Source organism: Ambystoma mexicanum, chromosome 7q (assembly GCF_040938575.1).
Source record: "Ambystoma mexicanum isolate Mex_15411 chromosome 7q, UKY_AmexF1_1, whole genome shotgun sequence".
NCBI classification, from domain to species: Eukaryota; Metazoa; Chordata; class Amphibia; order Caudata; family Ambystomatidae; genus Ambystoma; species Ambystoma mexicanum.
This window is the reverse complement of record NC_090941.1, coordinates 1,018,183,279-1,018,201,555: the sequence shown is the minus strand read 5'-3', so window position 1 is coordinate 1,018,201,555 and position 18,277 is coordinate 1,018,183,279. Positions and strand designations below refer to the sequence as shown.

The 18,277-nt window shown below is 45.1% G+C and overlaps 1 protein-coding gene across 6 annotated transcripts in view; it reads left to right on the top strand.

The window, feature by feature from the left end:
• Positions 1–18,277, top strand: part of ARAP1 (ArfGAP with RhoGAP domain, ankyrin repeat and PH domain 1) — a 2,533,956-nt gene that overhangs the window by 640,526 nt on the left and 1,875,153 nt on the right. For all 6 annotated transcript variants that reach the window (XM_069640265.1, XM_069640262.1, XM_069640267.1 and 3 more), the window contains one exon: positions 16,550–17,610. In XM_069640265.1, the coding sequence (XP_069496366.1) occupies positions 16,631–17,610 (980 nt within the window). In that variant the 5' untranslated portion in view covers positions 16,550–16,630. The remainder of the gene's footprint in view (positions 1–16,549; positions 17,611–18,277) is intronic.

Here is an 18,277-nt window from a genome sequence, read left to right as displayed (position 1 = left end):
TTAAATCCGCCATGGCGCTAAGGGACCTCGTACTCAGGCGGTAAGGGTCGGCGCTGTTTACGGCGCCGTAAACCCCTTACCGCCTGATTTGTAATGAGGGCCTTTGTCTCGCTGGATTATTTTGGCTATCTCTGAGTGTTACCGCTTGGCGGGTAAGGACCCACCGGTCGGCTTACGGGCCCATTCTACCAGGGGTATGGCTGCCTCTACTGCCCTACAGAGGGGTGTTCCTTTTCGTAACATCTGTGATGCAGCCACCTGGGCTTCGGTACATAATTTTGTACATCACTACTCCCTCGATTCCACCCGGGGGCAGGATCTGGCCTTTGGCAAGGCGGTCCTTTACTCTGCAATTTGATTGGGCATTCTAAATTTCTGTTTCTAAATTCTTTTCTCACCTCCTTGCATTGGTACTGCTTTGGGAGTCTGTCATAGATATGGAATACGTCGGAGGACCCAATCCCCTGGAAGAACAAGTTGCTCTCTTACCTGGTAACGTTGTTTCGATGGGATGGTCCGACGACATATTCCATATTGCTCCCTCCCTGCCTTCCCCACTGCACAATTTCTTATGCGATTGCAGCTTACGTTTCCGCAAGGCTTTGTGTGGTCAGACTGGCAGAAGACTGGTGCCACACGTTCTGGGGAAAAAACTACAACTGAGGCTACGGGCGTCGTGCGTCCTACTTATAACATCCAGTGACGTCGGCCGTCGGAGGAGGTCCTCGAGGGCGGCGTATCGAGGTCATCGACGCAGGACGCAGACACCGAAAGATTTTCCGAAGCAACACAGCTGTGGTGATTACTGTCATAGATATGGAATACATCGTCGGACCATCCCATCAAAAGAACGTTACCAGGTAAGAGAGTAACTTGTTCTTCTGTGTTTTAGTGTTATGGTAACTTGTCTGGTGAATGCAGGATTAGTAACCTCCTTCTTCACCTGTAGTTCAATTGCATATGGTACCAACTGGGCACAATGATAAGCCTGTCTCTTGTCTTCAAACTCAGGTGCCGGTCCTCCTAACCTGGACCACACATTGTGATTAAGGAAGTCCAACACCATACACATTCTGTGCATAATATAATTTCCCAAATAAAAATCATTCTGTGTCCCACTCACTATCCACACATTGTGACCGATAGTTTCGGCCCAATAGTAACCTTTAGCATGCATCTTCCTACAATACTATTCCCTGAGTTCGGATCATCCAACCCAAAAACGTGTTGCTTTTTTATTCTGAATTTTGGTATCTCCTCCCTGTCAATTATTCGCTGGAGTATTTTCTCATTAATTAAACTTCTTTCCTGCTCAAGTGCTAAAGTGGCCTTTATTATTTCAGAATGACCATTTACATGGATAGGAATGCATGGCTGCCCATCTCCCATTTATATTTCAGAAAGGGTCGAAATATGTGTTCATCTCTGAAATGACAGGTGGCTTGCATTTTTCTTCTTTTAAGAAAAAACATAACGTGTTTCCATCTATTTCTGTTTGCCATTTTTTCTTGGGGTCCAAGTAAATCTCTAGAGACTGTTTCTCTTCTTCACCTCGCATTTCACCTTGACACATTAGAATGACATTGACACTAGGCACACAGCCATTCTGAAGATACATGTCCACTGCATCATCTGATTTAGCCACAGTGTGGCATTCTTTTATACTGTTGTTTTGTGACCTCACACTCTAAGTCCTCAATGGCTTTTTGGCTAGGGTGCATAAAACCCCATTGCCCCCCATCAATGAGGGGTGACAACCTCTTCAGGCAATCTCCACCAGAAACAGAATTTCACTGAGAGATGTGATCAACACCTCCTGTCTCACCTGTGTTTTCCTATCTTTATGTCAACCTCAGTGACACCTTCGATAGGTATCTCCTCACCATTGAAATTGTGCACCGGGCCTTCATTTTGTCTCACTTTGATATGATTTTGTGGGGATCTCCCTTCATTGATACTTTTCACTCACTCTTTGGACATGATCGTGGCCTGTGCACCTGTGTCAATCATTGCAAATGCATTGCATTTCTCTTCTACAGTGATGGGAGCATAATACATGTCCTCAACTTATTCCAGCACACACAAAGTGTGATTTTTTTTTTTTATACTGATTTTAGGATTCACCTTTCTCAGTCCCTTTTCACTTTTTGCCAAACATATGGGCAAGTGAAATGATATCGTTCCCTCCTTGTTCATTTCATTTTTGGAATCTTTGTCTATTTTCCCCATGTTCAGAACCCATCTGGAGTGTAGCCACCGTCCGCCCCTCTGATCGGGGACCATCAGTGTTCACAGTGCAGTTTTTTGATTGAACATCCTCACAAACATCACGTGGTATCTTGTCATTTTCTGGCTCAGAACACCTATTTGCATCTTGCATGGTGTCTGTGTTTTTTGTCTCCTGAAATGTGTGGCTTAAAATACTCTTCAGGTGATCTGCTTGCACCCTCCTTTTGAGCACTCATATTTCCTGTCTGGAACTCATCGCTATTCTGATTATCAAGACAGGATATTTTAACAACTAATCCCACCTCTTTATCAGGTGTTTTATCATAGCATATGATGTCCTTTTAAAATCTCTCTCTCTGTTCTTTTGAATTTTCTTGTTTATTTTCTCCCCTCTGTCTTTCATCTGCACACACCCCAATGGTTTGATTCAACTCTAAATTGAACCACACTCCCTTTTTGTGTAGGTGTGTACCACTTATTTCACTTTCATTGGTGGGTATTTTCACGTTTGAATCAGCAAGCAATTCAGGACAGTTACCCAAAACTGGTTCAGTAGATTCTGTACCTTTATCATTGCATGAGCTAGTACTTAGTCACTTGTTGTCAGAACACACAAGATCACTCCTGACATTCTGCACCCTCACTTGGCTGCTGTTTTTGGACTGCACAGAGTTTTTCCTATTTGTTCAGGCAACATCTTAACCTGGGCCTCAAGGCATTGAAATCTGTCCATATCCCTAGATTCCTCTCTTTGCGGCCTATGCCGATACTGGTTAAATTCACCCTGGTTGGATCTGTTTTGGTATCTCTCATGAGATTGATTCCTATTTGAGTTGTTTCTGAACTCTTGGTTCATGGGAGGTGGAGAACGCGGTGTGACCATCCTCTGGCTATGGTCGACCGGTGGTGGTGACTGATTATAATGGCGCGGCACATAATGAATGTTTTGTCTTTCATTTTGTGGGAACTGTCCTCTATGCTGATTTCCATTTTCAATAAATCTATCCACATACCGTGGTCTGTCTTGATTACCATACACCATAGTGTTGGGGTCAAATCTGCTCTGTGCACCCAGCGTCTGGTATGGGCCATTGTTTCTTTGATTTTGGTTTTGATTGTTATTCATGCCTGACATATCAGGGCGGTATCCCACTCTAGGTCTGTCGCCCAAATATCTAGGACTAATGTAATTTTCTCTATTGTTCTGGTCATGTGATTGGATGGGTGTTTGGGGTGGCGTCCTCTGTGGTGGCGCGCCCTTTTGATCATGTGTCATATTGTTCCTTGACTGATTTTGGGCTGATTCAAGTGGCATTTTGGCAGACTTTTTTTCCATTACTGTTGGGGTGGAATCTTTAGATTTTGTCCCTCTATTACTATTGTTAGGGAGAATTCTCTGTTTAGGCTGAATTTCCTAACCTAGTGAGTCCCCCAGCAGCTTTGCTGGATTTCTGGAGTTTGTTTTTTTCTCCTGCCAAGAGTGAGTCTCTTTTCCTCACACTCTTGGACATGATTTGAGGGGTTCCTTTGACTGTTATTGTGTTTTATGGGCTATGGGGTCTTTTACTCCATAGGGTCTCATGCGTTTTTACTATGTGTGTTACACAGCACCCTCAGTGCAGTGACACAGGGGTGTCATAGTGACACCCCTCCATAGACTCCATACCCTGGGACTGACTACTGTCTCCCAGGGCATGTAAAGTCACCATTGGCTTTACTAGTCCCAAATTATGAACAGAAACCAGTACAAACCATCATATTGTGGACGTACTGGTTGGGGCAATTCGATTGCCCCGGGGTCTGTTAGTCGAGGGGGCACATCTCTGTCCCCGCTGATCGAGTTTTGGCTGGTGGCAGTGGATACTACTTTTTATATTCGACCGCGAATATATCTCTATGGGATTTTCCCATTGTTCGAGGCTACCAACTTTAATTATTTAATTCTTATAGCCTCGAACATACCGCCGGTTTATTTATTTAATATTAATTTGCCGGTTGGTATTTTTTGCCAGAACTCGATTCTAAAATGGCGTTTGTGTTCTCTTCTGTGACTCCAACCCAAGTTGAGCCCTCTGTTCCACTCTTTGGCGGGCTTCTCCACAGAAGCCTCCAAAAGTGGTGCCACTCTGTCTGGGTACCACGGGGTAATGGGGGGGGGGGTTTAGGTACCCTGGACTGCGTAACCTTGGTAACTCAAGTCGCACTCTGGTGTGATTGGCCCAAGTGGTGAGCCGTCCGGCTCACCACTTATCATGTTTGATTGACAGCTAGGCTGAGTGAATGGGGGTGTGCTGCATAAAAGCAGGGCTTTGGGGACTGGAACTTCAGAAGTCGCCACAGGACCTGAAAATCCGACGAGGGAGAAGCTGAGCCGACCTGCTACGACAACACCACCGGTGGAGCCCTGCGGAACCGACTCACTACTTCCCAACGACAGAGAAGATCTCCCGGCTGGAGAGTCTTCTTCCCCTGACTGGTGGGCACAACCAGTTTACCTTCTTTTTCTCGCATCCCAGGACGTCTTGTGGTCGAATTGCCCGAGCCAAGCACCCCGGCAACCGGATAGCCACTTACCACTGGACCGCGAATAAAAGGACCGCTCCTTTTAACTGAGAACTACGCGGCTGGTTTCTTCCCTGGCAGTGCAACGGACTCCTACTTTCCTCCCCGACAAGGTCCTCTCTTCCCCCGGACGAAGCACCGACTTGCACCCCCTGCCAGTAACAATTGCCCCCGCTGGAGTATTCTCACCACTTTAAGGTACCGTGTCCGCCAGGCCTCCCTTTCTAAAGATTGCTACAAGGTAATAATAATCCCTTAACCTTCTGGACTGGGCTGGCCGCCTTGACCATCTAACTGGTCCCTTTCTGTTTGGTCCAACTCTTTCTGAACTGATTGGGCACTTTGAACCGTGTGACCTTGGACACATTTCGACCGGAGCCTCTTAAAGTGAGTCCGGCCTTGTTAACTTTGACTTTACGGTTTTAACCTGCCTTCTTCTCCTACTGGGTTCTTCCGAAAGTGTTGGGATCTGTTTCTACCTTTGCTCTGCCTTTCTCTCCCTTTTAAACCGATTGATTAGAGTGCCATCTTCGTTAAGCGCTCACCGCTGTCTGAAAATAAGTGTTGCGTTACTGAAGACTTGTCTAACTAATCGTTGAAGGGAGTGTATATCTTTTAGTGACCGTGTTTTTGAACTGCTTGATATTAGTGCCAGTGTGTTTTATTAGATGTGTTTTAAATAAATAATTATATCTCTTTTACACCAAGCTCTGGCCAGTGTTTGCTTGTTCTACTGTGTTCTTTTGACCTATTGTGAATACTCTGTATACTGCATAACTCTTCTTGAGGGAAGTCTGACTGCTCAGCCACAGCTACCAAGTGAATCTGTGTGGTAATTTAGTCCCCTGTTCAACAATCCACTTTAGAGACTTTTCTCTATCAAATTCGCAAATTAACTGTGATATAATGTCTTTTTGAAGACCATAAAAGTATGCAGTCTTGAATTCTACAGATTTAGGATCAAAAGACACATCAAAACGGGAAAATGCTCTTTTTAAATCTTGGAGAAACCAGCGAGGTGACATATCTGGCCTTGCTGTAATTGGGCCTCATTATACGTTTGCCAGTCCCGTAACAACGGTACCAGTAAGCTTGCCAGCGTTGTTACCGGACCAGCAAACTACGAGTGAATGGTGCCGGTGCATCCGTCCTCCCCGTTCCCATTGAGCCCTTAAGGGCTCAATGGGAACGGGGAGTAATTATTACAGGCACCCAGCAAAGGGGAATTACCGGGTCCACTGCGGCTGGAATGCCCCGGTAGATCCCCATTGCTGGGTGCCGGTAAATTCATGACTCGGTCGGCAGCCGTGCCAGTATTTGACGGCACGGCTACCGCCTCAGTCATAATGAGGCCCATTGTATACGCTGCTTTCTTGGCATCTTGCATCGACTGGTATGGTGAGAAGTGATGTCTAACCTCTTTTTCAAAGTCTGCCCATGACATGTTTTCCTGTTCTTTAAAACCTCTGATGATGCTGGCAGTAGCAGAATCAAGTGTTAGGTGAAAGTATTGTCTATACTGTTCCCTAGGTATTTGAAACGCTTTAAGTATATCATGTACTGATTCTAAGTTATCTTCTATGCAACAATGAAATGCTTTGATGGATTTCATTATTTTGATGGGGCTACTTGGCACAATATTCGGGGATTCATTATTCTGTCGCTCATTCCTTTTTTCAGCTGGACAGGGTTGATGGTAACCAGCGGCGGGTGAATCAAACCCCCTAAAAGGGCTACAATCTGGCGTAGCCACATGTATAGCCATTGGTACATTGTTCCCTCGTGCAGAGTTGGGGCTAATCTCAATCCCATTAAATGTAGTGCTTTGTTGTTTTTCCTGGGATTTAAAACTAGATACTAGTTGCTATTCCAAATCTTTGCACCTTTTATGAAGTCGGTCTATCTCCTGACAAATGTTGGAGTTCTCACCATTAATCCTATTAATCATGGCTTGCGTCTCATTTATTTGAATTTGGCACTGATTACACTCGCTATCCTTTCTTAAAAAAAAAAAATTTATTGATTTATTCAAACTAACAACAATACAAACCAAACATGCAGTGCATATACCAACAGTTCAATTATTCATCATTTAATACTAATCACTGCTCCCCATATCCCACCCCCCATTACAAGCCTATTTATTCCAAACGCTCTGTGTCCGTCTCGCGTGGTGAGGTCTCACTTTCCGTGGATTCAGACAAATCTTGTGTTATTCCAAACAATTCAGCTATTAATAATTTCCATGCCATCAGGGTTCCCGCCTCCTCCTCTCCCCCTACATTACTCGCCTCTTGCCATACCGTGTTTCTGCCTCCGCCCATTTCTGCAATTCCTTCCACCACACCTCTACCCGTGGCCTATGGCATGTCTTCCACCCCATGGCAATCCTCCTTTTTGCAAGCACTTATGCTAGATCCTTCAATTTACTCACATGTTTAAGTTTCTGTGCTCTGGGGAACCCCCCTAGCAAGCAGGCCCAGGCAGTCTCAATTGTGTAAATTCTTCCCCGACCTTTGACATTATCATCTCATACAGTCTAGAAATCTCATGTCCCCCTTCTGTTATATCATATATTACATCCATAATAACGTCAGGTTCTTCTTCCAACATTGTTTCAGGCCATATTTTCCTAATTTTCTAAACCATTCTGTGATATGTGATATATTGGTCCGTATGTAATCCTGTCTCCTCCCCTAGTACTTCAAAATCCCTAATAGTCCCCTCTTGCCAGATATCTCCCATCGTTACCACCCCCGCCGATTCCCAGTGGGTCCTTATTCTCAATTGCTTATCCCCCCCTGCCAGTGTAGCCAATGGTATCTGCGGGGAGCATGGGAGTGAGTTCCCCATCATCCGGCACGCCTGACGCCACATCTTCCAACCAAGCCTCATCATTTCGGGGCGCTCTCTCATTTCCCTCTTGGGCAGCCAAATCATTTCTTTTAAATAAAATCGGGCACAATCATGACCAAACAACCTGTATTCAGGGGTCACTTCGTCTGAGAGCCATTTAGCAACGTATTGCAGCTGGCTCGCTACATAATAAACCTCATAGTTAGGCAATCTTATCCCCCCTTTTTCGTAAAAGTTCTGCAACTTCCATAGCGCCACCCTGTTTCGGGTACCATGCCATAGGAAGTCCCTACACAAGCTGTTCAGTTTAGTGAAAAACTTCTTGGGTATCAGATATGGAATGTTCCCAAAAAAATGCAGGAGCCTGGGTAGGACCACCATCTTTAGCATTGCCCCTCGTCCCATCATCGCTAGGGGCAGCTTCACCCATAATTTCATACACTTCTTAATTTTTCCAATGGCTACCTCAGTATTGTGCCTATGTTCTTCCTCAACCGAATGGTACACATCTATCCCAAGGTACCGAAAGGTTCTCACCGCCCATGGTATTTGTAACACCGGCAATCGCCCTTCAGGGTTCCCCATATAACTACCAAACGGGAACAGACTAGATTTTTGAGGGCTCACCGCTATCCCAGACAGCCCCGCATATCTCTCCATTACCTCCAGGATATATTGAAGATTTTCTTCTGGGTACCTCAAGTACAATAGCAAATCATCCGCATATAAGGAGATCAAGTGTCGTTCCCCTCCCACCTCAATACCTATAGTATCGTATTGCTGTCTCAGGTATATTGCTAGGGGCTCTAGGGCTAGTATATAGAGCATTGGGGACCACGGGCATCCCTGTCTGGTGCCTCTGCTGAGTTGCTATCTTTCAGATATCACTGCCCCTGTTCTAACCCTAGCCAGCGGTTCACTGTATAGCATTTTCGCCCATCTTACATATCCTGGTCCCATTCCGTAACCCTCCAGGGCTGCCAGCAGCCATGGCCACTTGATCGAATCAAAAGCTTTAACCGCATCTAGTGATACAATCACCATCTCGCCGTCTTGCTTACTACCCCATTCGACAACTCGATGGAGTCGTCTGTGGTTATGTGTTATATTCCTCTTCGGGACATAGCCCGTCTGATCGGGGTGTATAAGTTTGTCAATGCCTCTCTGCAGTCTGTTTGCCAAGACCGCCGTCAATATCTTGCTGTCCTGGTTCAACATCGACAGCGGTCTGTAAGAGCCACAGCTATGCCTCGGCTTGTTAGGCTTGGGGAGCGGTATTATGACCGCTTCCCTTAGTGACTCCGGCAACCGTCCTACCTCAAACGCCTCATTTAGCTTTTCCAACATTGAAGGGAGCACTTCTGCCATATAAACTTTGTAAAACTCACTCGGTAATCCGTCCGCCCCCGGGGACTTACTCGTAGGCAGCTGCTTCACCACCTTTTCTAATTCTTCCAAAGTGATTGGTGCATCCAGCTCTTCTCTTTCCTCAGCACTTATTCTAGGCAGTCCTATGTCTTCTAATGTTCCTATTATCTCTTCTTGACTACTTCCCTTCTCATCATCATATAGTAATTTATAATAATCCGCAAACTCCTGATTAACTCCCTCTTGGGTGTCCGCTACAGTACCATCCTCCCTAGTTATCGTCCTGACCATGGGTCTGGGAGTTTCACTTTTATATAACCATGCCAAAAGCCTTCCTGTTTTATCACCTCCCGCATGCTGTCTCTCTATATGTTTTTTATAGTTAAGGTTGCACAGCCTTTCCCATTGTTCCGCACATTTATGTTGCAATTTAAGTATCAACTCCGTATCTCCACCCCCTTTATTCAATGCCCTTTCTAGTTCCCTTTCTGTGTCTTGTAGTTCAGCCACAATCCCCCTTTGCAGGCCTTTTGATTTAGCTATGGCTACCCCTCTCATCACTACCTTGAAGGCTTCCCATAATGTGCTCGCTGAGTCAACGCTACCCGTATTTTCGCCAAAGTAATTTATAATCTCCTCCCGTATACCCTCTCTGAACACGGGATCCTTGAGCGCCTCCGCCCAGAGGCGCCATGTCGGAACCCTTGCTCTTGGAGGGCAATATTGCCACCCGAGAACCAGAGAAGAGTGGTCCGAGAGGTCCCTCGCTTTATATTCTGCCTGAGTAATCTCCATTAATAGCTCCGCCGTGGCAAAGACATAGTCCAGCCTCGTATGTAGCTGCTGTGGGACAGAGTAATGTGAATATTGCCTTTCTTTGGGGTGTTTCGTTCTCCATACATCTGCCAGACCAAAGTCGTCTAGCAGTGTCTGCAGTGCTTTTGCCGCTGGAGTGGGTCTCTCAAACTTGCCATCCGACCTATCCACCCTGGGGTTCAATACACAATTAACATCCCCTCCCCAAACCACCGCACTACCCATGCACATGCTAAGGTTGTTACATAAGTTCTGAAATACGCTGCCGTATTTTGATTGGGGGCATATGTATTTATAATACTGATCTTTTTATTCTCCAATAGTACCCTCAATATTACCATCCTCCCATCCATTTCAGCCACTTCCTGCAACAGTTGAAACGGGACGTGCGGTGCCACCCAGATAAGTACCCCTCTAGCATAAGCAGAGTATGTTGAGCCCCCCACAACCCCTTTCCATTTCTTCGCAATCGTTTCCATTTTTTCCTGTGTCAAGTGAGTTTCCTGCAGCAGTGCTATATCTATCTTTTGCCTGCGCAAGTACAACATCACCTCGTTTCTTTTCAGAAAACTGTTAAGTCCCCTGACATTCCACATGATTATTTTAAGCTCCCCCATAGTCTATGGATGTTCCCCTTCCCCTCCCACCATTACAATCCAGATCCCACTTCTGTCTCAGTCTATCTAGGCTTGTTCCCCAATTCAAACTTCCTAAACCTACAAACACTTCAAACTTCCCCTCCCTTCCCCCCTCCGCTTCCCTTTCCTCAACTACAACAAACCACTGCACACATCCCCTTCCCTCCCCCCTCCCCAGCCCACCCTGAAAAAAAAATGCCGAGCTCCATCCCTGGATCTCAGGCTCCCCTGCGTTTGGGCCTACCCTGGAACCCCAGGCCAGAACCCCAGCAGGGTGTCACCAATTACACTCGCTATCCTTTTGCTCATTTTTATCTAGCATTTTGGCAATTTCTTGTTCAATAGTGTGAAATTTGTTTTCTCTCTCCATGTTATTCTTTTGAAGCGTTTGCATCTCCAAAACTGTGTCATCTTTGTCCTGTCTGATCGCGTCTATGACTCCTTTTAATTGTTCCAGTTCCTGCTCACTCTCCTCAAAACTGTCTCCTTCTCTGAGACAGCTGTTTGTCTAACTTGGTACATTTAGACTGCATCTCTGTGTTACGTGACTTTAATTCCAATTTTAAACTTTTTGCCTGCTCATTTGCCTCATCCAAACTAATCTGTAATTTATTAATTACTTCAACATCGTTATCCTGTTGTCTTAAAGACTGATTTAAGAGGAACCAAAGCTTCGCACATAGCCCTATTAAGCAATCTTTTTTGACATTTTTGTCTGGAGCTCTAAAGAGTCTCAAGAGCCACACTTGGACAATGCTGCCTTCTTCATAAATGTCATTTAATTGCTCTTTTTGCACCTCCCCAGATATGCGATCTCGCCATAAGACCGCATTTTCTGATGACCATACCCCATGGGCAAATATAGCTTTGCCTCCAGGTAGCACACCAGTTCAGAAAAATGTGCTTCAGTTTGGGACTTAATGGCACTGTGTGCAGTGCCACACTATCACCTCCCAGAATGTATTCCCTTTTTAAGTGTACCAAATGGCTGTGCAAAACACACCTGCCATGGCCAGCAACTGCCTTACAGTCTGTTCCCGGCCAACGCACCAAAATATGTTAGGGATTTTGTCAGAGGGCTATTACACAATTTGTTGGTATTTTAGTACTGTGGTAAAAATAGTGGTAAATTAGTGGTAACATGGTAGCATAGCGTGTTTATGGTGATGCCCTATGTAATGTGACAAGACTCCCTCTCTGATTATACACTAGCTGTCATTCCAGTCACTTATCTGCGCAACTCGACTACTGTCTTTGAAGGACTGTTCATGCCATTCTTTATTAAATTCAATGATTTACAATCCACACACACATCATACGTTTTCTAGCTTGCTAGCTGATTCCTAAACTTTTACCTCCAATTTTACCACATGTGGTAAAACATTTACCGTTTTTAAAAACACTGGGGTGCTTCCCTGTTATTTCCCCTCTTTGAAAAATAATGCACATACACAGAAAACACAACCCCACTGATTTGGTTTCACAAAGATTTTTCTTTTTTTATGTTTTGTTAGTTGAAAATAGGTTCTGCGATATACATTAATATAAGTTAACACTTTAGCAATAGTTACATAGCCAGCCTGTTTTGATAATACAAACATTCATTTTTCGTTTCTTACCCAGATCTTGAAACCCGATAGAGTCGACAGAATGTACCATCTAAAAGAAGAGACAGAAAGCACATAGCACATTAGCATGCCAACTTTTCCCTCCTTTACTCTTCAATGTTTTCCAATACACATGGAAAATGGAAGATTAAAATAACTCTATTTAAAAATAACAGCTTAGTCCTGCCTGACTGACTGACAGAAAGGTAAATACAATTATCTGCACGCTCCTCACATTTTACCAATACTTACTTCTAATATGAAAGACTTCTGCATCGCTTATCATGAAAAGGCCCTCTCTGAAGTGTCTTATCAGCAAACGGGAGTGTTGCAAATTCCGCAGCTTTGGTAGCCAGCTAGAAGATTGCAACCTCTCTCCGACCCATCTCCTCAGACTGCTGCCTGGGAGAGAATCTTGCCTTTCTGCACAGCCCGGCTCTGCCCTCTCTGCTTAGCTGCTCTCCTGGTCTCCTCTCTTTGATATGAATCTCCACCAGTTCTTCCAGCTAAATTTATATCCTAGACCTGTCAATCTTACTGAACCTGCCCTTTTCCCTGACTTATCGCATCACCCCAGCTGATTCTTCTAGAACCATAGCACTTGTTCTCTATGAAAATCACCTCCCAAATACATATGTATCCATTGCTTCCTGGAGCACAATACCGCCTTCTGAATGAAAGCACAGCCCGGCATTCTGCTTGCACGTTTAAACTTCTACTGAAAAACAAACAGAATTTGTCACCATGGCCATTTTGCACTGCTTTGTTAAAGGGTACGTTAATTACTGGGAAGTGTTATTTGATGGGAAAGTGTTACTTGATTAATTTAGGTTAACATGTGTACTCAGGGCAAACTGGACAGATGGCCCATTCTCACCATAAAATGGATCAATTTGGCGTGCATAAGGAGCCTTTCCATTTGCATTTGCTGTCTTTCATACATGATTCATTTTACTGCCTCCACTGAAATTAATGAATTACTACTCTACAGACCACTGTGTCAGGCCCTTCCTTCTGCACACTTACAGAAAGAACACCAACAAGAAACTACAGACAATCTCGATCCAGTATGATCCATACCCCCAGTGTAATCTTAAATAGATTTAGAATACATTGAAGCCTGCGAATATGGCAAAATAAATCATCACTTCATTATGGAGGTTTTTCACACCTTCAATTAATACAATGATTCTCTATGCGAAAGCAATTAAGCTCTAGAACCACTCCCTACACCTCCCAAAAGATATCTGTACAGCTGCACGGTAGCATCCCAATTCAATTTGTAAATGCTTATATGTGGTTTGTTTGAAGAAATGTCAGCCTGCCTTGAGCTGTGTGCCCAGAGTTACTAAAGTAAGGCTTTTGCGGCAGTTTGCAAGTGTGTTGGTCATTTTGTGTGGCAAAGCGGAACTCCATCTTGTCATCAAGTGTATACATTTCAAAATGGAGTTCTCTCGAAGTACACTACACTGGTGCAAAGACTATTGTGTCTAGCCCTCTTAAATCAGTACAAAGGTTACATTTTCATTTGAAATCACGTGCACATACATTGCAAGTTAACATTGTTTTGACGGCTCATTTCATCAATTACATTTTTCTTGTCTACCCAGGACCTCAATAGAGCGTTTAGGAAAGTCAGATCCTATGATACTCACAAGGCTATTGCTTCAATAAGAGGACAGATACGGATGCATAGACACATCAGTTCAGTCTGGGGCCGCCTTACCCCTCCTAACTCAGCCTGTAACCCTTTTTCTCCCCTCTCCATGCCCATAAAAGTCCAACCTTAGTAGACTGCTCTTCTAATTGCTTATGTATGATTCTAAACTATTGAAGGCGAGCGTCCCCAGATTACACGATCCTCCCCACAATGAGAGACAATAATGGACTCTCCCAAGATGGGAATAAGGCTACGACAAAGTGCGGGTGAGCTTAATGGGAGTTTATATAAGTCAAAAATAGGGTATGCAAAGGACTCTGCAAACTCCGAGAGAGCTCTGTCTGACACTAGCAAAGACAGGCGTATATATTTACAAAACGCGTCATAAGAACCTACACACTATAGGGGGCACATGTTCGTGGGGATTGGTTGGCGACGACTAACTATAGGTGCAGCTATGATGTGGTGCGCCGTGGTTGGTGGACGTCACTGGTTGCCAACGTGGGCCGAGCAGGTCAGCTGGGCTCATCCGGGCGGTGCTGTTGTGCCAGGCGCGGCCACTGTCATTGATGAACGTCTTCCTTGGCTTTCTGCCCTAAGGGCCACGCACACCCCATACATTCAATAACGCAATATTATCTTTCCCTGTAAATCCTACAATAGGTTATTCTACAGGTTAATGCAACACAGGAGGAATGCACCTAGAGCGGGGTCCTTTGGTGATACATCAATACATGGTTACCATCATCCTGTTGGCCGGGTATCATAGGTCACGAGGTTGGGTCTCGGGGCAAGGGGTGAGCTGTCCAAGTTTTCGTGTCTCGTTAGAAGTCATTATGAATGGGTTCCTACAGTGTTGCTATAATATTGGGTGTCCTAATTTTACAGGGGCCATTAACCTGGGGTGAGCTAGTGGGTCGTGGAGCCTAAGAAAGGGCACCTCTTGGCCTGCGTTTATGGCCGGGGTTTGCTGCTGGATTGTAAATAATTCAGGTGGCTGGTCGTGGCCATGGGAGCTGCGGGGGGAACGTGAATGCTTGAAGCGGCTGCAGCCGAATTGGGGGAGGTGAGGCAGAGCAGCCCGGGCCTCTGCCTTTCATCTGGCAGGCTTCACTGGGGAGGAAGGGGAAGTGGCCTTGGATATGCCCACAATGGTATTTTCCTTGTGTTTTTGCAGGTTATACAAAAAGACATAATAATTCATATACTGTACAGTACTCATTGAGCTTTTTCTTCAAAGCTTACATGTCTACATTGTTAGTGCCTTTACATGGCCATTTCGAATGTGTTACCTATATCAATGTTGCTATTGTTAACTATATGTTAATTATTTAACAACCACGACATTTTGTTACACTCTATGCATGCACGATAAGCAAGGTAGTATTAAGGTTGGTAGAATGCGCAGGAACAACTGGCCAATAAGACAGATGGCATTGACACATGGTGAGCTTGAACATTCGAATACATTCTATGCGCTTTCTTACACAATTTACATGAGCTCCCAATGCAGTTGCACTTGATTTCCGTTGCACTCTAGCAGCATTAGTTCAGTTATGGCATAGGGCCGTGGAATACATTCTTCTAGGAGAAACATATAACATAGAACCCGGAACACTTCTACCATTCGCGCATAGCTACGGGGATATGGGTATTTCAACCAAAATGCCACATGAACACACATTCTGCCATCTTCATGGAGTTTACATATTTTATCAAAAGGTTGTGGAGAAAAGGGTTTGTCACAGGCAGTTGGCATATTGGTATTTAGGGTCTCTACTTTTGTCGGGAGACCATTTTACAGTTCTTTTCCACCCCGGGCCTGCTGGCCGGGGTCATACTATGGACAGTGATACACTGCGGAAGGTGAATGTTACAGTGATTGTTTCTAGCACTAGCTCATGTCCGTCTGTTCGTGGGAACGGGCTCTCAGCGGATCTGCCAGGGAGCTGCGGCTGCAGGGACTAGTGAGAACTCTCCAAGGGTGGGGGCCGTGCTGCGGCACACAGGGGCTCATGTCATTCTGGTTTCACAAAATGGTTTCCAGGGCCTAGCTTAATACAGCACGTTTGGTCAACATTTCAGCCAGCGGTCCACGCACCACCTGGGCCCTGGTGGCAGGGGGGACCCCCGACGAGCCATGGACTCCACAAGGGGTGGACTGCAGGGGAGGGGGGTCTCTTGGACCTATCCTCCCATACACTATTAATGTCAATTTCCTTGTTTTAAAGTGCCCTGTTGCTTCACAGCTTGGTTTGTGCTATAAAAACCAAGTGCATGCATACACAAATGCATACATTGTCCTGTACCACTGAACTGCTTGTAAATGTAAAACTATCATGCAAATTGTGCATGCGTGGCAGCATGAGCAGGGCAGCAGCCCTTGGCTACTTACCAGGGTGCTTGACTGGTGCGTGATTTTCATGGTTAATGTTCCAGAGGACTCCCTGTCACTCGGATTGTATGACAATGGATAGTGCACATGTCCAGGCCAGGCAACCAGCATACTGCATTTGCACGCAACAGCCCAGTCGTTCCTCTCCTCTCTCCAGTGAAAGCTGTTATCTTGTGTTTGTTCTGGGTCCTAACATGCACAACTTTTCACCCTCGAAGCACTCTAGTAGGGTGGCACTGGTGAGTCTGCAAAGCAGCCGGCTAAACTGTAACTGTATTAGCAGCAAGGAAGCAGTTTCAGTTCCCAACATCTTTCATTCTTGCATCTCACCATAGAAGTAAATTCATTCAACCAAGCAAAGTGAATTTTTATAACGTTGTCTCTTCCAACTTGTTCAATTATTTTTCTTTCTTTTTAGGAGTAAGAGGGCAGCATGGAGATGAACTGAAGCAAGCGGAGCCCCTTCCAGGACGCGTTCACATCTGAGTTTAACCTGATAATGGAAGGCCCATCTCCGTCTGTCCATGACTGGTTGGAAAGCCTTCACTTGGACCAATATAAGGACATCTTTGAGAAAAATGACTATCGCACATTATCTGACTGCAAACTTCTCAGCGATAAGGGGCTGGCCCAGATTGGGGTTCTATTGCCTGGCCACCGCAAGCGCATTCTTTCTGGGATTGAAAAATGCTTTTCTGAAGGTCTCAGCGGGGAATGGTGTGAAGAAAGCCCAATCTCAAAACTGCAAGACATACCCAAACAGACCGATAGGCCAGTACCCAAGCCACGGACCCAAAGACCTGCAACCTCAAATTCTTCTCCTGGCTCTCAAGCTATTGGACCTATCACAGATCTGTCAGTGCTACCACCAGTGGGACTGAATTCTAACTCAGTTAGGTCGAGTAACCTTTCAGGGCCCAGGCAGCCTCGACCTCCCATCCCCCCAAGAGCAGGTTGTCGTCCGCCAGTGAAGTTTTCCACAGGGCCATCATTAAACTCTACAGACTTCATCCCACCTGCATTGCAGTCTTCTGTAGGGGGACATACATATGCATTTGTAAATCTCCCTCAAAACAGTTCTGCCACCACAATAGTCTGTGATGTTTCCACTCCAAAAGATGAAAGCATGGGGGATACTCCCATCCCCCCAAGAGAAGGTTGTCGTCCACCAGTGAAATTTTCCACAGGGCCTTCATTAAACTCTAGAGATTTCATCCCACCTGCATTGCAGTCACCTGTAGTGGCACAGACATATGCATTTGTAAACCTCCCTCAAAACAGTTCTGCCACCACAATAGTCTGTGATGTTTCAACTACAAAAGACCAAAGCATGGGGGAGACTCTGAATAGTGATGTACCTCCCTTGCCTGCAAAGCGTTCTGTGGAAAGGAAAAAGCCAGTGTTGGTAGCTGGCCCTCCAGTACCAAGCCGCCAGCATATTTTGCCTCCCAGGATCTTGTCTCCACGGAAGCCTGTCAGGTAAGTTTCAGCTTTGAGAATATTTTGGATGAGCTCAGCAAATGCTGATTTGTGGAAATGCTGGAATGCACATGATCAGGGTGTGAGTACAATATTTTTATTTTCAGTTTACATTTGGGAAATACACAATCAAATGGAGAAGGATGTGGCATGAAGGGAGATGCAAAAGACAATTGCTCAAGGGAATTCATATTTCATTGGAGCGCATTCATAATTGTTTGTAATATTTTCTCAAGGTGAAATAAGAGAATGTCTTAGAAGTAGAATCGCAAAGGTATATCCCAAAGAGTTATGGACTTTCTGAGTGGGATAACCACTGGGGAACCATCAGGGTGTAACTCGTTCAAAGGAGATATTAAGAAGTTAATTCTGACCGTTAAAATTGCAAAAGCAGTTGGGCTAGTGATTCTTTGTTATATGCCTGTTCTGGTGCATTCTGGATGGTGTGCTAGAATGTTTTGACCCCTATTTTGTGAAGGGGCGCTTGTTGGGATTATAGACTGGTTTACAAAGGTCACTGTTCTCCAGTTTCCTGGCAATTGCTTTTTCTCTCTCACTTCCTCTGTGGTAAATCTAGGTGGATCCTAACCTGGATCCCACAATTGGAATGTTATCAAGAGGTTGCGACTTCCCATCACCCAGGTCCCACTTGGTGTTTACCCATCAC